A 24,835-nucleotide genomic window follows, 5' to 3' on the forward strand; every position below is an offset into this window, starting at 1 on the left:
ATATTGAGGTTAGCTCAAGGGGAATAAAAAAGAAAGCGAGAATTCGAACGAAAATATATGAAAGAATCCGAGTCTGAGAGTAAGGCGTCCTTTTTCGAATACCGACATGACGTCATCACGACCGTTGGGACGCCACGGCATCGGGCGAACGATGCTGAATGTTTAGCGCACTGTTACGCTGAAAAAGGAAGGTTAGTGGAACTAAAATGTATTGGAGGGCAAGTCTATCATGTTGTAGTAGAGGAGGAAGATGTAGCGTCGTAAATACGAGTATGAAGATTCTAACAGGTCACCGTCGCCTCTGGTTCCTTGCAGGTGAGTGGCAGAGGACGGATGGCGACGGTGACTTCGGAAGAGAGGGATGAGGAGGAGGAGGAGGGCATGGCCGTGACTGTAAGCGGACGGGTCTTCCTGGCGGCACGGAGGGGCGGGCGGAGGCGCGGCCGGGGCGCCGGGAGCTACGGGGGTCGCCGGAGAGGACTGTCGCCCCACTACCGCTCCTGCCACATCTGCGGGATGGTCGCCATCGCCGGCATGAACAAGCATTTCGCCGAGCACCACCCGGAGCTCCCGCTTCGGGCCTGCGGTCTCTGCGAGCGGCGTTTCCGCACCTTCAGGCAGCTGGAGAAGCACCTGGCCAGCGACCACCCACCGGCCCTGCAGTGCCCCTACTGCTTCCTTTCCTTCAGTGTCGCCGAGGAGCTCAGCAGCCACATCCTCAAGAACCACCCGGAAGCTCCCGAAGACACTTGGAAGTTCTCTTGCCTGGTCTGTCGCCACACGGTCACCCGGGCGGAGGAGTACGAGAAGCACGTCAGCTCGCACTTGGACCAGCGGAACGCCAAGGTGAAGGTCAAGGCCGAGATCGAGGACGTTCCCGCCGCCACCGAGGACGAGGACGACGACGACGACGACGATGAAGAGGACGATCTCATGGATGCGGAAGAGGCGGCGGGAGAGACCGTGGAAGCGGGGTCTGGGGTTGCTGGTGGTGGCGGCGGTGGCGGCGGAGGCGGGGGCGTGCTGGAGTGCAGCGAGTGCAACGAGGAGTTCCACTCCGGCGGCGCCCTCTACAAGCACAAACACGCGTCCCATCAGCACCTGTTCCCGTTCCAGTGCGACGTGTGCTGCCTCCGGTTCCAGAGCCAGAGCGCCGTTCTCGACCACCTGGAGACCCACAAGACGGGGACCATTCCCTGCCCCGTGTGCCCGCAGAAGTTCGCCAAGTTCTACCACCTGAGGGGGCACTGTGACAAGGTGCACCGGGATGTGGCCTCGTACAGGTGCCAGCATTGCGACATGGGCGTGCGGTCGATCAACTCGCTCTACACCCACGTCGTCCTTCGCCACCCTCTGCAGCTGGGCCTGACGAAGAACGTGCGCTGCAACCGCTGTGGCGAGGAGTTCTACTCGGGGCGCGAGCTGACGGTGCATAAGGCCTCCCGCCACGCCCTCCTGGTGACGTGCAGCTACTGCGGGAAGGAGATGAACCGGTACGCCCTGGCCACGCACATCAACGAGAAGCACACGAGGGAACGGCGCTCCCAGTGCCGCTTCTGCCTCGTCGAGTTCTTCAACCCGACCAAGCTGACGGAGCACATCAAGCGGCACCATCTCAGGGACTTCTACGCCAGGTTCAAGTGCGCCCTCTGCGGCAAGACCTACATCACCCGCAGCGAACTGCAGCGGCACACTGCCGCGCACCGCAACGAGCGGAGGTACAAGTGCGAGTACTGCAACCGCGCCTACTTCAAGGCCGGGGACCTCACGTACCACCGCCGGACACACACGGGAGAACGCCCCCATACCTGTAAGACCTGCGGCGCCGCCTTCGCCCGACCCTCCGAACTCACGCACCACCTCGCCAAGTCCCACGGCATCCAGAAGACCACGCGGCGCTACCTAAAGACGTCCACGCCGCAGTTGAGCCCTCCTGGCGCCACAACTACCTCCGCTTCCGTTTCCACAACGACGACCACCGCGACCTCCGCCGCAGTGGCTGATCATGACCCCGACGAGGAGTCAGGGGGTGGAGTGTCCAGCCTCCTGAGGATGCGGCTGGTGGGGTCTCGCCTCAAGGGCGACAGCGTCGAGACGCTGACTATGGCGAAGGGCATCGCCATCACCGAAGTCTCCGAGGACGGCACGAGTGTCATGAGGGTGGTGGAGGACGACGGCACCATTCTCTCGACCTCGCACGACGCCTCCTCCCTTCTGCAGCAGGAGGCTCTGTCGGCCGAGACTCTGCAGGTGGTGGAGACGTTGCAGCAGATGGGGCAGCCTGCCGAGGTGGAAGGCCAGCAGGTCCAGCTGGAGACGAATGTCCCCGAGGACGAGGGCAACATCGAAGTCATCTACGTGCAGCTGATGGAGTGAAGGGCGTGCGTGAGGGTGGGAGTGGGGTGGGGGGTTAGGGGCGGGAGGAGGAGGAGGAGGAGTTTGGGTAGTCAACTGTGATAGGGATCGGGGAAAGGGGACTAATACTGGTGGCTACCTCGAGTTTCACTGACAGGAAACTCGCTGCTCCACATCAACTGGTAACTGTACACTGGGAAGAAACGTTGGGTTGTTGTTTTGTATTAGTGTGTGGCATTTTTGTGTTACCAGCTAACATTAATAGGAAGAGGGGAATTGTTGCCGGTTGTGAGCTTTCTTGTGAAAAGATGGAGGAAGGCGTGGAGCTGGAACCGTGTGTCAGCCTCTCAGGGTTGCACCTCCGGATGGAGGTGAGGGTATTGATGGGTTTTGAAGGCAAGGCGGGCGGCAGGGAGATAATCCTCTTTGACGTCCATCTCACAGATCCACCACTTGCAGGTAAGGGAATTGGAAGATATTTTCCCTTTTCTGTTGTTGTTGTTATTGGGGGTGGGGGGATGAGTAAGGGAGGGAGGGAGGGGGTGACGTTTGTATTCAGTGATGGGAGTCTTGGACATCGAGAGAAAGAAGAATTAAGTTTTGATGAGCCAAGAGACTCGAAGTCAGCATCAGGGCCATCATCGTCATCAAGGGCGAGGACAAGGACAAGGACAGTGGTCTCGAGAGGGCCTCGAGCCCACGGCGAAGTGCGAGGTCCTTCTCCGAGTTGCTGAAGAACTACTTCACCTGGTGGCAGCATTAGTAGTAATTGTAGAGGTTCACCCTTAATGACCCACTGCAGGACCGAATTTATCCCTCCAAGGGACGACACAGCCTCTGTGTCTCTGTATTGGCTAGAACAAAATCATTGAGGAGCCTCATCGTCACGAAGAAGGATGCGACGATCCTCACTCCTCATTGGAGCTGAATAAAATCGCTTGGCGACAGATAGGAGAGGACGACGAGTCTGGGGATGAACCAAGCAGACTTGGGCGGAGCTTCGAGATGATCAAATTCACCGCCCCACCTCGGCTGACTTCTGCAGCGCCATCTCACCTGAATAAAGTCTTCTGGATTTAGCCAGAATGGGATCAATAAATGATGCCACCGTAAGATGTATGTGACTGTGCGCTTGTGGTGTGTGTGCCCGAGTGAATGGATGGGTTAGATTGTCCAATAGTGTTCCTTTTGTGAAAAAAATGTAAGCATTTTCCTGTCTCTTAGTCTCGTCCACTTTTTTTTCCTATTTAATGGAGATATCCAGGTTGATTCACAAAGACTCGACCGAGTAACACCCGGTTGCATAGTGATTGTGACTTCTCTGGATTCGTGCCTTCCGAAGGGAGTAGCACGTTTTGGGTTCATTTTGGCTGCCGCCAGGTGATTTTATTCAGCTGGGGGAAGACTTTGCAACACCACCGGGGTTGCGTGTTTATATATATATATATATATATATATATATATACATATATATATATATATATATATATATATATATAACAAAGGCGGAAGGTGTTTCCTCTAGGTTGCTGAGGTGCCATGCACAGGTTGCAACTGGAGTTCTTTAAGAGCCATTGGCGATGGCATTTCCAGCTTAGAGCGCCATATTGTCGAGACCCAGAAGGGTCTGGAAGAAGTCTGCTGGAGATCGAAGTGGAGGGCGGTTGGGAGGGGGAGATGATAATACGTGATGGAAGGGCGGGGGGGGGGGTGTATTTTGATACTAGATTTTATTCAATAAAGTTCCTTCGTATGCCAGTTGTTTTCAAACCCTCTGGAGCCAAGAAATCATCTGAATTACCTCGTTTGGCGTCAGCCAGAACAATTTCTATAAAGTCTTGATTCAAGTCTTCGGCCCTCAAGGGCGTTGTTGAGACGAGTGGAATCGCGTGGTATGAACTAGGGCAAAATGTATCATTGTCCAAAGTGGGATATTGAAGGGTTTGCCCCCCTTCCCACCTCAAGGGGGTCAGGAGACCTAACATAAGAATGAAGGAGACTGCAAGAGACCATAAGGCCTACACAAGGCAGCTATCCATCACCTGTCGTTCCCATCCATAAAATTGTCTGTTTCTTAAAACAATTTATAGTTTCAGCGCTCACTACATGGTTACTAAGTCTATTCCATTCGTTGACCACCCTATTAGTAAAGCAATTCTTGCCCATTTCCTTCTTAAATCTAAATTTGTCCAGTTTAAATCCATTACTGCGAGTCCTTCCCTGTGTTTTAATATGATGACCTTGCTTGCATCACCCTTGTTAGAGCCTTTGAACCAGTTGAACACCTCTATTAGATCACCCCGCACTCTGCGTCTTTCCAGAGAATGTGAGTTAAGGTGCCTAAGCCTCTCCTCGCAAGGCAAATTTCCGAGTCCATGTATCATTTTGGTCATTCTTCTCTGTACTGATTCTAGTGAATTGATGTCCATTCTATAGGACGGAGGCCAAAACTGTATCGCATAGTCAAGGATGGGTCTAACTATTGCTAGATAGAGTTTAATAATTACCTCTGCACTTCTATTCGTTACCGTCCTAGGAATGAAACCTAATGCTCTGTTAGCTTTATAACTGGCGCAAACGCACTGTTTCCTGGTTTTATGGTCCGGACTCACTAAAACTCCCAAGTCTCTCTCGCTTTCAGTTTTCTCTAAAAACGTGTTATCTAAGCTGTATCTATTTTCGGGATTGTGTAGCCCTACGTTTAACACGCTACACTTAGAGATATTGAAGGTCATTTGCCATTTAACCGACCATGTGAACAATTTGTTAAGATCATCCTGCAGAATCTTTGCGTCGTCTCCTGAACTAATTAGGCGTCCTATTTTAGTGTCATTCACGAACTTACTAACATCACTATTTATCCCATCGTCTAAGTCGTTTATGTACATAATGAACAACGGGGGACCCAAACCCGAGCCCTGGGAACCCCACTAATAACATTGCCCCACCTGGATTTTAATCCATTTATGGTGACCCGCTGTTTTCTGTTACTGATCCAAACTCTAATACTTTCCTTCTATGCCATGGGCTTTGATTTTATTTAGTAGTCTCTGGTGTGGCACCTTGTCGAACGCTTTGGTAAAGTCAAGGTAAATCACATCGTAATTATCATTGTTATCTGACGCCTTATATACTTTAGTGTAAAGGGATAGAAGATTAGTCACACATGACTTAGCATGGAGAAACCATACTGTGTATCACGAATTAATTATGTCTCTCGATGTGTTCTCTGAGTCTACTATTATTGATTCAAGCATTTTACTTATAACCGATGTCAAACTGATAGGCCTGTAGTTGCATATAGACGATTTATCTCCCTTCTTAAAAACAGGAACAACGTTTGCCTGGCCCCAACCAGTAGGCACAAAACCAGTGTCTACCGATTTATTAAATATTTCAGTTAACTGGTCGCAGATTTCAAATTTACACTCCTTAAGCACTCTCGGAAAAAATTCGTCTGAACCCGTGATTTTATAGCTTTTAATCTTTCTGCTTGACTCTTACTTTACCAATGCTGATATTAAATATTCTACTTTCTTCATCCCCACTGAAAATCGGATCGCAGTTAGGTACCTTATCCAGTCTTTCATTAGTAAACACAGAGAAAAAAATGTTTAAACTCCTCACTCGTTTTTTTCCTCCGATTCTATTATGACATTTCCATCGTTTTTAATTGAGCCTATTCTTTATTTTTTGTTCTATAGAGATGAAAGAAACCCTTAGGGTTGTATCTTGCCTGACTGGCAACCTTAATTCCATAGTTATGTTTCGCTGTATGTGTATTCTTTTTAACCAGCTTTGCCATTTCGTTATATCTTGATCTAAAGTGTGTTTCCTCGTTTATTTTTACGGAAATTCCTCTTTTCATTCCGATCTCATGTTTCAGTCTGTCCGTCATCCGTTTGGGTGTATTAATATTCTCCCGTATTGACTTCAGGGGGATAAATGTATTTTGTGCATTGATAATTAAATCAGATTGCTATACGTATCCAAATCGCTGACCTGGCTCTTTACCCCCCCCGACCTCTGTTCATGACCTGACCTATGGTCATGTCCTGACCCCTGGACATGTCCCGATTCTTGACCGCGCTGGTGATGGACGAATCATCCGTGTGACATTTCATATTCAATTTCAAATGGGTTTTTATCTTATCAGAATTGGCTCTCCTGAAGTCTTGTACTTGGACGTTATTCGTACTTTTTAATTCTTCACAAGACGCCAATAATAACTTTCTTTTTCTTGCCTATAATCTCCACCCAAATAGATTCCGTACTGTCCTCTTCCTTAATCGAATTGTTGATAACACAATTTATAGCATTTTTAACGAATAGTGCTACTCCTCCCCCACCCCTGCCAACCCTGTCCTTATGAAAAAAAAAAAAAACTTGTATCCTATTTCGATTTCCGAAAGGAAATATTTAAGATTCAGTAATAGCTATAACATCAAAATTCTCTACGCATGCTTTACCTCGCAGCAGAAAAAAAAGTTTATCACACTTCTGCTATTTGTATACTAAACTTTAATTTTATCCTCCCTCCACCTGCTTTGGTGAGTCTTATCACAGTCCCTGTCTGAGCTGTTTTGTTGTCTAAAATATATCCCGATACTTCCCCTCTACTCCCACGTAATCTACCCGAAAAACCCTGTAGGATTCAGCAAGGAGCCGAAATTCTCTGGGCGACAAGTGCACCCCATCCCTTGTATATAGATGATTCTTACCGTAAAAGCGATCCCAGTTGTCGACAAATGCCTATCCATTGGCCTTACAATGTTTTGCCAGCCTGCAATACATTGTAATAGCCCTGGAATGCCACATGCCTCCAACTCTACGACTCGGAAGGATTCCACGTACAACAGGAACACCTCCCTTATTCCTTATTTTGTCTAGCGCATCCCGGAACCGCGCAAACAATTCCTCACTCCCTAACTTACCTACATTATATCATTTCCTCCGTTACTTAAGCAAACGACGGGGTACCTACCTTCCCCTACTGAACACTCTTCAATCGTGTTTCTAACATCACCTATCCCCGCGCCAGGGAAACACACCTGCGTCCTATGTATCCTATCTTTATCACAGAAAGCCCTGTCTAAGTACCTCACTTGACTGTCTCTTACAACTAAAATCTTACCTGTGGGCAGGGATCCAGCGTCTGCCCTACCCTTCTCTTAAATTTCCTTTGTTTCTTCTTCCTGTAGACCCTCAAGAGCTTGAAACGAGTTCTTGCAATCAAGCGGGCCTGGTGAGGACTTTTTCCCATCTTTCCGCGTCTTATTTTTCACCGTTATCCATCCAGGCTTCAAACTTGGTTTGTCTTCCGTATTTTGGGCCTTCGAGCGGAGAACTCGATTCTCTTTAAGGGACTTTACAGCATACTCCAAGGCTTCAATTCTACTAAGTAGAGATTGTACCTCATCGGCGCTGAACACTTTAACACAACCAATCGCCATATCAATATATGAAGCAGCTATCCCATATGAAGCGGCTGACGCTGGCCAAGATGGTCTTAATTGGATGGATTTATTTTAGAAGGGTAACTTGAGATTTTTTCCACTTTTTCCATTCACGCTTATAAAAAAAGGTTCTCAAATTTGGTAAAAATCTCATGGCGTTATCCAGAACGAGATATATTATTGAGGTAAGGAGTTGGGATGCCTTGGAAGGTCAGGGAGAAACTTGAGGAGGAGATGCTTGTAGGGTGAGAGAGAGAGAGAGAGAGAGAGAGAGAGAATGTGTTGGAGGAGAGGGAGAGCGATGTGTTGGAGGAGAGAGAGCGATGTGTTAGAGGAGAGAGAGAGAAACGACCGACTGAAGTTGAACCAGGGTTTTCTTCTCGTAGGACAAAGAAGCCACGGAGACGAAGGAGGCCACGAAGGACCTTCACGGCCGTGGTAGAGGGTCCATTGCTGCCCTGCTCGAGCGACTGCCGTCCCTCCTTCAGTATGTAAGCGTGGGCGAGGAGGGCGTGTTCACCTGCGTCTCCTGCCAGAGGCGTCTGCCCTCGGAGCGCGCCATGTCCAGCCACCGCTGCGAGTACGAGTGCTCTGAATGTGGACACGAGTTCGGGACGGTTGTTGCTTTGGCCGGCCACCCCTGTATAGAAACTGGAGGAGGAGACGCAGAGGAGGGGGAGAAGGAAGCGGAGGGCGAGGAGGAGGAGGAGGTGGTATGTGACCTGTGCGGGCTGACGGTGGACACCAAGGACCTCCGGCATCACCGGAATGAGCACATCGCCTACAGCGTCGGTCTCTACGAGTACGCGATGCTTAAGAGGGGCTCGCCCGTGTCTCTGGCGGATATGGTGGACAGTGCTCCGAGGACCAGAGTGCCAGGTCGGCCTCGGAGGCAGCAGCCCTGCTGGAAGTGTGGCCTCGTCTTCGAGGGCGTCAAGGATCTGCTCCGGCACGAGCGTCAGGTCCATCCGGAGCTCTTCGTCCACGCCTGTCGGTTGTGCCAGGAGACTTTCAAGTACGTGCAAGACCTGAAGACACACCTGCTGTGCCACTTCTTCGGGAAGTTCGAATGCAGCCACTGTTCGATCAAGTTCACCCTCAAGAGGTCCTTTCTGAAGCACATGCTCGAGGACCACCCGGGCGTATTCCTCCTCAAGTGCGACATGTGCGACTTCAGCTGCGGCGATTACAGCGAGTACCGCAAACACCGGCGGGAGCCGCACGAAGGAGCGGGAACCGAGGTGAAGGTCTGCCCTGACTGCGGCGAGACCCTCCCTCTGCAGGAGGCTCCGGAGCACGAGGAGGAGCACCTGATGGAGCGGGAGCCCGTTCCGGTCGACCGGAAGCCCGTCGAAGCGGTCGTGGAGGCCGAGATAGCGAACCTGAAGCGACGCCGAAGGCGGAGAGGCAAGGGGCAGTGGAAGTGCTTCCTATGCAACCTGAACTTCAGCAGCGCAGGGGCCCTGTCGCGTCACAACCACGCCGTCCACCCGGACCGCTACCGGCACGCCTGTACCACCTGCGGCAAGAAGTTCAAGGGCTTCCGGGCCCTCGAGATCCACAATGAGGGCCACGTCAGCGGGGCCTGTTGGTGCCCGATCTGCAAGATGAGGTTCCGTAACCGGGAGCACGTAGACGACCACATCAAGAGGAGCCACGCCGACACCAACCTCATCCTGTGCGAGTACTGCTCCCGGCACTTCGACTCGTACCGCAAGTACACGTACCACTGCCGCATGCGCCACGCCCAGCTCCTCGAGGACCGGGTGGTCGTCTCCTGCCCCGACTGCGGCGAGCAGTTCGATAGCCGCGAGCTTCTGAAGCGACACGCGCAAGCCAATCACGCTGGCGACAAGAAGGAGACCCGGGAGCAGTGCCCTATCTGCAGGAAGTCCTACGTCCACCTCGGGGTCCACATGAACCTCCACACGAAGGCGGTGCAGTACGAGTGCAACCACTGCAGCGAGGTGTTTTACCAGAGGTCGAGTCTGTTGGCGCACGTCCGCCAGCGCCATGACCCTTCGGCACGCACCCACGTCTGCAGTTACTGTAGCAAGGCCTTCACGAGGGCCACGTCCCTCCGCATCCACGTGGATCAGGTGCACCTCCTCAAGCGCCCCTACTGCTGCGAGTACTGCGGCAAGAGTTACAAGAACAGGTCCGCCCTCACGTCCCACCTGAAGACGCACACGGCCGCCGACGGGGAGCTGGCCTGCCCATCGTGCGACCGCCACTTCCACAAACTCTCTCACTTGCAGACCCACATGACGAGGACCCACCAGACTCTGACCCTCGAGCTAGAGGAGAGCATTGCCGGCGTCTCGGAGGTCCTCCAGGCCGAGATCGGGGGCGGTGAAGGAGGTGTCGTCGATGGGGCAGGCGTGGAGGTGCACTTGGTCGCGTCGTCCTCGAGACTCGAGGCGTGCCCTGGCGAAGACGAAGAAGAAGAAGGTCGCGAGCTCTCGGGCGGCAGTCGGGGTCCTGGAGCCACGCTCGTGGTCGACAACCCTCACAGCGGGAATGCTGGCGCCAATGCCATCGATGTCAGTGGCGCCGGCCTCGGCGTCGGTCATGCGCGGACCATGGCTATCGGGGGTGGCGATACCGAGGGCAGCGGCACCGGGGGCGCGATGTCGGCGCTGGTGCCTGAAGAGATCAGCGTCACCGAGTCTGAGATGATCACGGTGGTCGAGGAACTCGGCAATCTGATGTATCAAGACTCGAACAGTGAGAATGTTTATATCATCATGGAGGAGTCGTAGGATAGTCTCTCTCTCTCTCTCTCTCTCTCTCTCTCTCTCTCTCTCTCTCTCTCTCTCTCTCTCTCTCTCTCTGTGTGTGTGTGTGTGTGTGTGTGTGTGTGTGTGTGTGTGTGTGTGTGTGTGTGTGTGTGTGTGTGTGTGTGTGTGTGTGTGTGTGTGTGTGTGTGTGTGTGTGTGTGTGTGTGTGTGTTTTCGTGGTGGCTGACACGAATCTCCATGTGTACAATCTCCAAAAAGTAGATGTCGGTGATCAGCGTGTGTTTTTAGCATTCGAAGGACCCTCTCTTTCTTGACGACGCGTCTTTGTGTAGCCAATGTGTGACCTGTATTGAACTAGCAATGAGCGTGAGGATTCAGAAACTCGTCGCATACGAAGAAGAATTGGTTGCTTTAAAACGAATGTAACTTTACTTGCTTACATTCGCAAGCGAACGCGCTTCTGCCACATCACGGCAGTGTTGTCAATTCTACTTGTAATCATGGTGCACATTCCCCTATGCCCTTGGTGCTAGGTCTTCGTTCCTTATGTGTAGAAGGAGAAAAGTTAAGGGAGGCTATGAGTCGAAACAAGAACAGGGCATTTCACATTGTATAGAAAACAAAGGGTATGACAGTCGACTGACTTAACTTCAGTAGTTCTGACCTGACCTGACCTGACCTGACCTGACCTGACCTGACCCAAGGCAGCCTGACTGAAGGACACCTTGTGCGCTTCCTGGTGACGTCATATCGTTTCCTCTCCGAGGTGAATTGACCTGTTCTTGTCTTGACTTGAGGAAAACGGGGAATAGAGTATTGGACGAGCCCGAGACCACTGTCTTTTTAGGGACTTTGTTCCCAAAATTGGCACTTTACTTCGTGCCAGTGTACAGAACACGTTTAATATATTGTTCCTATTACAGTAGTGTTTTATTAACCGTTGGATCGTCATTGGTAGCGCTGTGTGATATTGCGTGACGCAGACGTAACACACTCATGCATGCACGCGTTAAGTCATGTGCGCGCGTACACACACACACACACACACACACACACACACACACACACACACACACACACACACACACACACACACACACACACACACACGTGTATAAAGGGAAAAGGGTTCTTTGGTATACGTGCACATGTATAATTGTCATTATTATTATTATTATTACTATTATTGTTATTGTTGTTATTGTTGTTATTGTTATTATTATTATTATTATTATTTCTATTATCATTATTATTGTTATACACACACACGTGTGTATAAAGGGGAAAGGGTTCTCTGGCATATGTGTGCATATATGATAATTAATATAATTATTATTTCTATTTTTATTAATATAGTTATTATTATTGTTATTGCTAGTACATGTTGAAAATGTATTCGGTTTTCGGCGTTCCTGATGTACAAGTCCGAATTGGAAGTCTAATTTTCTACAAGTCCGAGTTCGAAGTCTTGACGCACTATGTGGATTTTGTACATTCGGAAGACAAATGATTCTGGCTCGTTTCACACGTATCGACTTTAAGCCATGCACCGTGCACGTCACGACGTCGTGCTCACAAATAACCATGAGTGTCTATGGACGCTTTCACACCTGGTCGTGACGTGTTAAAGCGTCCATAGACACCCATGGTTATTTGTGAGCACGACGTCGTGTCGTGGACGCCGCACGGCGAAAAGTCGATAAGTGTGAAACGAGTCTTTGATGCCGTTGAGGGGGCCCGAGCTCTGGGAGTCGGGACCGGGGTCTCGATCGATCACTGCCTCCTTCAGGTTGGGGGTCGCCACCCCCCTCTCTTGGCCGAGGTAGAATCTACAAGGTTACGTCGCATTGTAGAAATACGATGGCGCGATGAACAGAATGTAGGAGACTGCAAGAGACCATAAGGCCTACACTAGGCAGTTCCATGTCCGTGACCACCTGTCATCCCCATTACTTGTGAAGAGATCCGAAGCGGGAGGGAGTGGGGGAGTGGGAGAAGGTGACTGGTCTCTCATGAACTAGTTTACTAACACAGTGGTCAACGATTGGGATAGACTTATTAGACATGTAGTGAGCGCTGAAACTATCGGTTGTTTTAAGAAAAAGTTAGACAATTTTCATAGATGGTGATCATGGACATGGAACTGCCTAGTGTAGGCCTTATGGTCTCTTGCAGTCTCCTTCATTCTTATGTTCCTTCCACTCTTCACCATGAGTTCATTTTTCATCAACATAGAATAGTTTCACAATACTTTAAAAGTTAAGGTCAGTCTCGAAGAACTTAGTTTTCACAATGTCCCCAACGTGTGTCCTAGTTTTCACAATGTTCCCAACGTGTGTCCCAGTTTTCACAATTTTCCCAACGTGTGTCCTAGTTTTCACAATGTTCCCAACGTGTGTCCTAGTTTTCACAATGTTCCCAACTTGTGTCCCAGTTTTCACAATGTTCCTAACGTGTGTCCATAGCTCACATGCATACAAGAGCTTGATTTCACAATATTTTCCGCCGCGGGTACATGATTCCCCGAATGACAGCAGCCATGTCGATATCAAATTCCAAGTAATTTGTACTCGTTCACGGGCACGAATTTATTTAGGTTTATTGCTGAGACTCAGGTTTATCGTCATCCAGGGAAAACCGTGCAACACGCGCGCGTACACACACACACACACACACACACACACACACACACACACACACACACACACACACACACACACGCGCGCGCGCGCGCGTGCGGGATTTTGGGTCGGAATTGCGGAAGAGATCCTTATTGTGCACACGTTTATCGTATTTCAATTTTATATGGGAAAAAAAATCCAGCGGCAAGAATGCAGCCAAGTCTCTCTCAGTCTTACCCCCCCCCCCCTTCCCCCACCCCCGACTGTGTGTGTTCGTCACCTTAGGGGCCGGCGATGGATGTGTGCACAAAATGGTGAACCTACGAGACGGACCTATGGGTCATAACCCAATCGCTCGTCTCCGAAGTCCATCAACACTACCTCCGCCGGGCCCAAGAGTCGATAACAAGTGGACTACCCCACCCCTCTTCCCCCACTTCACAGGTCCACACCAGTCCAACGTTTCTTTCTGGGGAGATCATTGTTGAGGAAAAAAATCATGAAAGAGGTCATGTGTATTGCGCTGCTATTGTGCCATGTGATGTTGTTAATGACGGTGCCAAGATGGCACTGGTGCCATTAGAGACCGTGGTATCCATTAGGTGCCCTTGGCGGCGGTGCCATCTTGTGAGCAGAGCGGTAGAAGGAAAGTGGTGCCACTGGTCTTGTGTTGGTGCTAAATGTTGGCTCCAGTGATGATATGTTGGTGCCAGTGGTGGTGTGTTGGTGTCACGGTTGATATGTTGGTGCCAGTGGTGGTGTGGTGTCACGGTTGATATGTTGGTGCCAGTGGTGGTGTGTTGGTACCACATGTTGTGCTTGTGTGGTGGCGCCAGTTGCAGGTAGGGTAGGGCGCGCCAACCAGCCAGCGATGATGATACCCCGGGCAGTGCGGAATGGTGTCTTACGTCCCATACTTTGGCTCTTTGCAGGTGGAGGGTGAGGGAGGGGAGGGTGAGGTGGACGGTACCCCTGCCTGCCCGGTGTGTCCCCTGCGGTTCCGCTATGTGTCGCAGCTCCGGAGGCACATCCGGCATCAGCATCCGGGCAGTAGCGTGCCGGCCTTCGCAGTAAAATGCGAGGGCCTGGCCGACACCCCAACTGACGATGCCTATTACGACGAGGACGAGGAGGCGGCCGAGGCTGGCGGAGGCAGGAACGCGAGTGTGAGTTACGACCTTCGGTGCCCCTGGTGCTCCGAGACGGGCGCCTCCAAGGAGGACTACGACGCCCATCTGCAGACCCACCTGTCGGCGTCCTACGAGCGCTACCTCTGCGCCCTGAGCAGCCTCGCCAAGTTCATCTTGCCCTCGGGCGGCAGCGAGGGCAAGGGTCAGGAGGAGTACCTCGACGGGGAAGTAAAGAAGAAGGAGGAGAAGGAGAATGAGGAGGAGCAGGTAGCGGTCAGGTGTAAGTTGTGCATGGTGGAGGTGGAGAACCGGGCCGAGCACGAACGGCACCTCGACGTCGTGCACGGGGAGATGGCCCGCGTCTGCGTCTTGTGCCGCGTCCGCTGCCTCGACCGCGACTCCCTGAAGGCCCATGTGGTGCACCACTTCGAGGGCTACCTGACGTGCCCCGTCTGCCCCGTCAGGTTTTCCGTGCGCAGTCACATGACCATGCACCTGAACTACCACCACGTAGCTCAGGAGGACCTGGAGGAGGAGTTGCCTTGCCCCTACTGCCTCCACGTCAGCCGAACGGTCAAAGAGTGCGTCAGTCACCTTCAGCAGCACGACCACCAGCGGATCAAGCAGGAGGTAGAGGACGACGACCAAGGCGAGGAGGCGGGCAAGGAGAGGTCGTCGGACCCCTCGGCAGCGGCCTCCAGGCCCCACTGCTGCAAGATGTGCCCCATGAGGTTCTCCTTCAACACGCAGCTGTACCGTCACGTGTACGACCACCACCCGGAGGTGTACAGCTACAAGTGCGACGAGTGCGAGCGGAGGTTCCGCCTGGAGAGGACCTTCTTGTCGCACAAGTGGGGCCACCGCTACGGGCGCCACCAATGCCCGGCGTGTCGGCTCAAGTACCGACGCGTGGAGCAGCTTCGCCAACACCTTCAGACGTCGCACCCGGAGCTCGACGGGATCTGCTGCGAGTTCTGCCCGCTGGACTTCAAGAACTACGCCACATATACGGCCCACCTGAAGCTGAAGCACCCGCGGGAGGCCGGCTACTATACCTCGACCGTCAAGTGCCAGACATGTGGGGAGAAGTTCTCCCACAAGTCCCAGCTCAAGTACCACATGCGCGCGCATAACCGGTCGGAGGCGCAGACGTGTGAGGTCTGTGGAGTAACGGTGCGCTACCTGAGCCAGCACATGAACCTGCACACGCAAGAGAAGAAGTACGAGTGTAACGACTGCGGAGCCGTGTACCACACCAAACCCAGCTACCAGTTCCACGTGAAGCGCGTCCACCAGGGCAGCACGGCGCGGAAGCACCTCTGCGTCATGTGCGGCAAGAGGTTCCTGACGCCAGCGGACCTCCGCATCCACGAATCGCGCGTGCACCGCGGGGAGAGGAACTACTGGTGCGGAATGTGCAACAAAGGCTACAAGAGCAAGGTCTCCCTCACCTACCACATGCGCCTGCACACCGGGGAACGGCCTCACACGTGCCACGTCTGTGGCAAGACCTTCCGCATCCCGTCCTACCTCAAGCGCCACGTGGAGCACATCCACCGCACGCGGTACCAGGGGGTATACTTCAAGGGCCAGCGCGACAAGAGGACCCCCACCGAGCCGAGGGTCAGCTCTCGGGGCTCGGGGAACCCCGGCGTTCGCAGGAAGGTCACCAGGCACCAGCAGCTTCACGTGGAGCCACAGTACCACGAACAGTACAACAACAGCAACCAGACGGAGGCGCAGCAGGAGGTCGTGGAGAGCGAAGGAGCTCTGGCGGGTGACATCCCTGAGATGGTGCAGATTACAGTGCCTGTGGAAGTGGGAGGCAAGGAGGAGATCGTGTGGGCGGTGAAGGAGGCACAGGCGGCGGAGATGGAAGATGCCGCCGCCGGTGGGGACACGAGGGACTTCGTAGAGGACGGCGTCGTGTACGTCGTCTATGAGAATTGAGGGTCTCCAGAAAGAAGGGCGTTGTAGCCGCGAGTGGTGTGCCAAAGGGGGAGGGAGGGAGGGAGGGATCCCTTACCAACGTCAAGTAACCCTTCAGTACCGTGGCTCACTGTATAGCTTATCGACAAGCCCCGAACGATGTTTTTATGATGTCGCTGAGGGACGGGCGTGTCTCCCCCGGGTCTCGACCGCGTGGTAATCGTTAAGGCGGGCGGGGGGTGTCTCTCTCCTCGGGTGAATGCATAGTGTGGCAGACACTGGAACATCTGTGTAATGCACGAAAGAGGCCAACCCCTCCGCGGACATTCGCATGTGGCCCATGATAGGTCAGAACTGAGTAAACGTATCTTTTTGGTGATCCAATGTATTTCTATGCACAGCAGTTCCCTATTAATTAGTCAATTTTTGTAAACAAAATTATCTTATGCAACAGGAATGAAATGTACAAGTGTGCGCAGTTCTAATACATCATGGGTTAGGTGTGGGCGAGTGTAGTGGTATGTTTTTAGATATTTTTTCTGGTTAACACTAGATGAATTCATTCATCGGGATGGGCAGACTTGGGTCCGACAAAGTTCACAATCGATCGACCAAGGAAGAATATTTGTCCGCTGCTGCATCTGGGTTTGGTGTCGCCGTGTAGAAGTGGGATATGAAGGTCTTGGCCGTGGAGGATGGTGGAAGAGTAGGGTACCTCGTGGAGGAGCTCGGGATGGATCTGGTGCCCCCCTGGGAGGTCGGAGCCGATGTCTCGTGAGCTGATAACGAAAATGTTAGCGGGTAAAGATTGTATGAAGATGTAGAGGCGAATCATGTGTCGGAAATAATTACAGACCGATTTATTATCATTTTCTTATTTGTTTACTTTTTCGTCTACATACAATGCCATAGAAATATGAATATGAAATGACCGCAAAGAATTGAAGAGATCGTACGAATTTGAAGTCAATTACTGGTGTTGGGGTTTCTTGAAATTCCCTTTATGAAAGAGAAAGTAGTGTTCAGGTAGGGAAGTATGAGGGGGAAGAGAATTTCAGAGCCTCCTTGTGGGGGGGGGGATATCGCAATAGTTGGCTCTTGCTCAAGGATAGAAGCGGTGGAAGACTACAGGTTTATAATTAAGGTTGTTATTGAAAGCATCCATATCTTGCGAATTCGGTAATATGTAGGTGAACTCTACAATTAAAATTTATTCTTTGGCGCAATTTTACAATATTGACAAGAAAACAAAACAAAATCAAAATGGGGTTATTTACATTTGTAACTTTTAGTGATTGATAACATGGAACAAGTGTTGTGGAGCTGATTTTTCTTATGGGGATTGGATTTTAAAAAAAACGGGATTGGATACTTCTTAATTGGGGTTGATCGCTCTTAATGGGTTTGGATTCCTCTTAAAGGATCCAAATCTTCTATAAATAAAAGTTATCCAAACCCTTTAAGAGGGATTAAATCTTATGAGACAGGATCCAAACCGTTCATCTATGGCCAGGAGTACTGACTCACCGTCCAAAATGGCCGCTGGTGATCGATGGCAGTTGTCAACGGGGACTCGAGGCTGCGGGGCGACCTGGTCGGAGATCTCGTGGGTTGTGAAGGTCATCTGTGTGATGTCAAGACACGCTCATGACGCGTGACGTCAGGGGAACTTGGATTATAAAAGAGGCAGAGAGGAAGAGTTTAAATGTAGGGGTTACTAGGTTTGATATAGTGAGAAACGAGGAGGAGAGTGGGAGTGGAAAAGAAGATGGCAGATAAAGCTGATGAAAATTTGGGATGGTTTGGACACATGGAAAGAATGAGTGAAGAAAGATTAGTAAGAGGTGTGGAAGGTTGAGGTGGAAGGAGTGACCTTGAGGGGACGACCGATGATGATAAAGATGGATGGGTTAAAGGTAGCGTTGGGCAAAAGGGGATTGCCTGTTGAGCAAGGAAAGGAGAGGGCAGGGTATAGGGATGAGTGGAGAGTGTATAGATGATAGTGTTATACAATTAAAGGAGGAACGGTGTAGGGTGTGCTTATAATTATGTGAATGATATTTTCACACAGATCGAAGGGATTTCTCCCCATCACTTTTTCTGCATGAGGGGACGGAGAGGAGGGGGTCGCCAAATAAGTGAAGCATCCGTGCTGTGGATGTATTGTCTCTTGCTACACTGCTTCTGGCCCAGGGCAGTGGGTGAGATGCAGGGATGACCCGTCATCCATGAGGAGCTAAGATGAGATGGGGGAAAGGGAGGTAGATGGGAGTGGAATGGGGGGGAGTAGGTACGTGCCTTTTGACTTGGGGGGGAAAGTTCTTGGTAAAAAAGTAGAATAGTTTGTTACCTCAGACTACCAAATCATGTCCCCCCTTTTTTTGTGACGTCACTCTCTGGGAGGCTTTTGATGTAAGTGTGTCTGTGATGGCTTTCATCAGAAACAAACGAAACTCGTATATACTCATGTAAGATACGCCTGTAGGGATTTTTTTCTTCTTTTTTTATGTTTCCCACAACGAAAATATGTTTTATTTGTTTAGTTTGGTCTTGATATATGTAAAAGATCAATGTTTTTCATAACTGATGCAGTGTTCAGTGCCATTTTTTTGTATTTTGATACTTATTATTTTCTATGTATTATTGTGATTTATTTATTTTTATTTTTCATTTATTTTTTATTTATGTTATTATTATTATTATCATTTTTTCATCAGTCACGGAGTAGTATTGTTTGTCCAGTTACCTTAAGTTTCTTTGTCACCGAACATCATTCTGTGTTTCTTTATTTTTGTATGGATATTTATTCTAGAGAAATTGAACACACGGTTGTCCTAGAGTTGGGACACGGAAATGTTTCTATAGAATGTGCATTAAAAGGGTTCATTTATTTTATTGTGGTTTCAGTAAACATACATACATATCACACAGGAAACCCACAGTCGGAGAAAATAAACTTCGAATAAAGAAGAATCCTATATTTCAGCTATCAACTGTAGCCCTCTTCACTTTCCTGAAGAGGGCTACAGTTGATAGCCGAAATATAGGATTCTTCTTTATTCGAAGTTTATTTTCTCCGACTGTGGGTTTCCTGTGTGTTATTTACAAATGTGCTACTACATTTCTGTTTAGAAATACATACATATGCCAAGGGCCTTTTCCCTCTTACAAGGGAGGTAGTCAAGTTAAAAGGCATAATTACACTCCCATCCATTTCATCTCAATTCACCGCCTCTCCCCCCTCCCTCCCTCTCTCTTTTCTTGACTCCTCCTGGATGACGGGTCATCCTTGCATCACATGCAGAAAAAGAAAAGACGGGGAGAAATCCCATCGGTACACAAATTAGATGTAGAAAAGAGAAGAAAAGAAAAATGTAGGCAGTAAGAAAGTTTTACTCATCCAGAATAGATTGAAAGTTTTTGTTAACATACATCTACCTCTTCGTTACGAGTCAAATACTCGGGCGCATATTAAGTTGCCTGATGTACAATGATGCATCACATTACGTGCGATATAAAATATGAAGCAACAGCTGATATACTCGGTCTCTTTCACCCAGAATGCTAATAATCACAGAAAACGGGATCAAGCCTGTTCACAGAATACGGGGGTCATTCAGTTACAACTACAAAATAAATATAATCAGGACGCCAACGGCATCCTCGTATACACAATCGCTCCTCATAAGAGCATAAGAATGAAGGAGACTGCAAGAGACAATAAGGCCTACACTACTCCGTTCCATGTCTCATGACGCCTACGTAGCCGTCATCGTATTCGAAGGGAGGCTATAAGAGACATGATCGTCTCCTTTCACTTATTCTAACCTGTATGCAGTAGAGCATTCAGATCCCGTTCTGAAGGTGATTGCATAGACTGAAAGCAAATAAAAAATGAAACTGTACAGAAGTGATAGTGTCAGGACGTCATCTCTTTCACAGATGACAAGGCAGCATGCAAGTTCTGCCCAAATGCATCTTGGTCTTCAACAAAACCTGCGTTAGGGAGTTGCTATAAAAATATACAAATATATACGTATGTATATTATATATATATATATATATATATATATATATATATATATATATCGATAATTTTTATGACAGTTGCATGCAGGGTACGAACCCGCTGTACTCGGCGATCCGTAAATTAACAGTGGTTCTTGTTAGCACGCGCGCGCGCGCGCACACACACGCGCACGCACGCGCGCGACTCGTGGTACCGTGGTTTCTGGTTCCTGGCTTCCACTACGACGGTCCGGGTTCAAATCCCGCCCAAGGCTGAAATAATTTCAGTATCGCTGCGCTGCGGGTCGTTACTCCAACTGTCGTGGGCGGAGAGTTGGGTGTGTGCGTGCATGCAAGGTCGCAGCATTACCCATAGATCGGTCATATATGAGCTCTGAACTCTCTTGCGGGAGGGAAGTTGCTGTCGATCGTGAGTCCAACACGTGATCCAAGACCATGGTGAATCACACACACGCACACACACACACACACACACACACACACACACACACACACACACACACACACACAGAGCCTTTGATCAGATTTTCATTCAGTTCTTTTCCTAACAATTTTTGAGAAAATTTCGAGGAGAAAGGATTTATTTTTTGAAAATCCATGTGAACTATACGATTTATTTTTTGTGACCTCTCTCCCCCGTTCTCTTTGTTCCATTCGTGTTATTGTACGAGTGTTGTTATTTACTCTGGCTGCCGTCTGATGATTTTATTACACAGGGGAAACCCTCCCTCTGCCCCCCCCCTCATCCTTCCCCCCTTCTCTTCCCCCTCCCTCTCCCTTTCCCCCCCTTCCTCTGCGCCTCCTTCATCCTTCCCACCATTTTCTTCCTCATTTCTCCCTCTCCCCCTCCCTTTCTTCATTCTTTCCCCCTTCTCTTCCCCTTCCCTGTCACCCTTCTTCTGCCCCTCTTGTACCATTCCCCCATTCTCTTCCCCCTCCCCTCCCTCTCCCCTTTTCTCTACCCCTCCTTCATCCTTTCTCCCCTTTTCTTCCCCATCTCTCCCTCTCCCCCTTCCTCTGCTCTTTTATCCTTTCCCTCATCTCTTCCCCCTCCCCCGTCCTCTCCCTCTCCCACCTTCCTCTGCCCCTCCTTCACTATCCCCCCCTCTCTTCCCCCATCTCTCACCCTGTCCCCCTTCTTCTGCCCCTCCTTCACTATTTCCCCCTTCTCTTCCCCTCCCCCTCCCCCTCCCCCTCATGGGCTCTGAGAGTTACTCTATTCTGAATGAAATCGCTAGACTAGCCAGAACCAAATCATGAAAGTTGTCCAAATGGGTGTAAGTGTGTAAACGGGTTATTGGGTATTGCTATGTCAACGTGTACGGCTCCTGAATGAGACCGCACACCGCTAGCCAGAACAAATTCACTGAAGTTGTTGTTGTGGAGCGGTGACTTGGCCTCTTGAGTTAGACTCTTGTGATTCCATCTGGACGTTTTGCTGTTGCAGAGGCAAAGCCGAAGTAGCCTCCTGCATCACCACCACCTCCATCGCCATCTTCATCGCCAACACCCCAACCATCACCTCGGGAACCAGAGCAGGGAAGGCAGAGGGACCAAGGGACCTGGAAAGGCTAAGCTGGAAGGAACGCTCCCGAGGGACGCTTGGGAGACCGTGGTGGCCAAGTGTGAACTGATAGATTCTCTGGAGGAGGAGGAGGAGGAGGAGTTAGGAGAAGCAGAGGAGGAGGAAGAGGAGGACGAGGACCTCGGGGCCCCTGGTGACGGGGAACGCCGTCGGTCGTCCAGGGACGGGGGAGGCCCGGGGCGGAGGACCACCAAGGCCTCCTTCCGCGAAGTGAGATCGGCCGTCAAACGGGAGCACCACCAGGAAGAGGAAGAGGAGAAGGAGGAAGAGGAAGAGGAAGCGGAGGAGCCTAGCGTTGTGGTAGAGTGCCGCGTGTGTTATCGGAAGGTGAAGAGGAACGTGTACCGCCGGCACTTGAACGCACACAAGCTGGTGCCGTGTCCGCACTGCGCCCAACCCATCGTCTCGTGCAACCTGAACCGGCACATCAACGACCGCCACACGCACCTGGTCAAGTATCCGTGCCCGGACTGCGGAGAGGTATACCACGACTCCTCCAACATGCAGAAGCACCGCAAGAGGAACCACTTGGGCCAGGAGGCCCGGAAGCACCTGTGCCACATCTGCGGCAAGAAGTTCTTGGCGCCGGTCGACCTCCGGATCCACATGTCCTGCGTCCACCAGAACGTCCGGAAGTACGTCTGCGAGTTCTGCGGCCAGGGCTTCAAGGTGTCCTCGGCTCTGATGTACCACCGGAGGATCCACACTGGGGAGCGGCCCCACGTGTGCCAGCTCTGCTCGCGGGCCTTCACCAAGCCGAGCGGCCTGGCCAAGCACATGCGGAAGGTCCACAAAACAGAGTACAAGGGCAAGTACCGTAAGCGGTTCGCTGCGGCGGGAGCGGGGGGAGGAGGAGGAGGCGGGTCAGGGGACCGGGAGGGAGCATCGGGGGGGAGGGGAGGAAGCGAGGGAGGGGAAGGCGAAGAGGAAGACGAGAGCAGGAAGACCCCCACGTTGATCTTAGACTCGAGATCCAAGATTCTTCCTTCGGGAGCGCTGGTCGGATCCTCGGATGGTGGCTCAACCTCGCCGCCTCCTTCCGCGTACTCGAGGGCTAAGATGATCGTGTTCGGTAAGGAGGAGGGGCGTGGAGACGGGAATAACTTCAGAGGTGTGACTAGCGAAGGCGTGACTTGGTCTGCTGGTACTACCGGAGGATGTGAAGGAGGAGGAGAGGTCGTTGAAGTGAGAACAATTGAGGGCGACCCCGCCAGGCAGATAAAACTCGAGGCTGCCGTGATCGCATCCTCCTCGTCGGCGGCTTGCTCACCCTCGAGGGTGACCACTGTGCCTTTCCTCGTCCCCGGCGTCCCGTCATCGGGCGGTGGCCTTGACGACGACGACGACAAGCGTGACTCGGAGGACCTCCTGACATCCGACTACTCGTTGGCGGCGGAAGCCACTCAGGCCCACGGGCGCCATGCTCCTTCGATGGAACAGCACACCCACTCCTTCGATCACGCCCACGCGCTGGAACCTCTGTCACTAGATCAGGCCCATACGCTGGACGACGCCCAGGGAGTCTACACCCAAGATCCCGCCCACTTCGAGGGCCACGGTGCTCCTCCGGGTCGCGATCGTTCCCGGTTAGGGGACGGCGCCCCTCCCAAGGACCACGCACACTCACAGTACCACGATCACCACAGTTACGCCCACTCGTCGGGGGCCTCCCCCAGCTGGCGCTGCTCCTTGGAAGAACACCAGCCTCCGAGCACAACGACCCGGAGGCGCGGCGAGTTCGCCGAAGAGGACGGCTGACTGGAGAAGGTTCCGGCCTTCAGGAGTTGCAGTAGCGACGATAAATCTGCAGGTTGAGCCGGGTCGCTACCGGTGACTGCCACTTGCCCAAGCATGTTCTGGCGGCTCCGAACGAACCTAAGTGCCTCCTGGCGTAAGCGTATCTGGTCACCTTTTTAGTGCTGAGATTAGAGTTCTTGTAGGTTCAGGAAAGTTCCTATTTTTGTACTAGATGGGCGGGGAGAAGATGCCCACGTCGGACGTATACACCTAGAGAAGATGAAGATGGGCCGGGAGTTTGCATGGGAGCTTGCAGGGGAATTCTCCCATGGCTGAAAGAGAGGGGTGTGTATGTAGGTGGCTATGCCCTTTGATTGACACGCTAAACTTCCCCCTCTGTTCGTCGTCGCCGTAGTTATTCTAGATCAGGGGTTCTCAGCCGTTTTCCCATTACATACTTCGAATCATCAGACCATCGACCCGTACCCTCATCAGACCATCGACCCGTACCTCCATTAACCCGACACAGAATATGGAATGGTAATACATTAAGACTATACACTAACATCGCAATGGTTCAAATTATGACTTTATTCATCAGTTAAACATTAACATAAAAAACGAATCACAATATTCTCAGCAGATTTGAATATTTAAGTAATCTTTCGCTAGTCATTTCAGTACCCCCCTGCAAACCGCCCCGAGAACACCTGGGGTGTCCGCGAACCCCAGATTGGTTACCCCTGGTCTAGAGGGATGAGCATATGTATACGTGTTCTCTAATTAGATTATAGTTTGGATATTTGTTAGGGAAGTTAGTGTTGGGGATGATTCTGTTTTGTGAGGCGAGGAAAGGAGGATTGATTCCTAAAGACAGCGTCCCCAGATAGGAAGGAACCGCTCCATCAGCCTCCAGAAGGAATCCTACAGATCGCAGGTGCTGCGGCTCCGAGGGGCCGGTTCCTGGTCTCCGGGACAGGCTCGATGGTCTCTCTTTCACAACACTTTATGTTTCTTCCCACACTTCAACTCTTGTTGTTGTTGTTTTTTTCTTTGGAGATCAGTATACATCCTCTGTAAACTGGCGACATATGGTCAGACCCAGGACCATATAAATACATGTCTTAAAAACACAAGACCCATCACAACTCGTGTTGCAGTTGGTAGAATTCCCGGTTGCCACTACGGAGGTCCGGGCTCGAATCCCACTCAGGGCAGAAATAATTTCAGTATCGCTACGCTACGGGTTGTT

At 51.1% G+C, this 24,835-nt stretch overlaps 1 protein-coding gene across 3 annotated transcripts in view; it reads left to right on the forward strand.

Annotated features, from left to right (window-relative positions):
• LOC143038601 (uncharacterized) overlaps positions 1-24,835 on the forward strand; it is an 80,999-nt gene that overhangs the window by 47,156 nt on the left and 9,008 nt on the right. The window contains exon 6 of one of the 3 annotated variants that reach the window (XM_076208035.1): positions 8,198-11,527. The exons of 1 other annotated variant lie outside the window; for it this stretch is intronic. In XM_076208035.1, the coding sequence (XP_076064150.1) occupies positions 8,198-10,573 (2,376 nt within the window). In that variant the 3' untranslated portion in view covers positions 10,574-11,527. Of the gene's footprint in view, positions 1-315; positions 2,392-8,197; positions 11,528-24,835 lie in introns of those variants that run through there. One more of the 3 variants, XM_076208037.1, reaches the window with a different exon arrangement.

The sequence above is a fragment of the Oratosquilla oratoria genome, chromosome 24 (genome assembly GCF_046742065.1).
Source record: "Oratosquilla oratoria isolate Oo_2021 chromosome 24, ASM4674206v1, whole genome shotgun sequence".
NCBI classification, from domain to species: Eukaryota; Metazoa; Arthropoda; class Malacostraca; order Stomatopoda; family Squillidae; genus Oratosquilla; species Oratosquilla oratoria.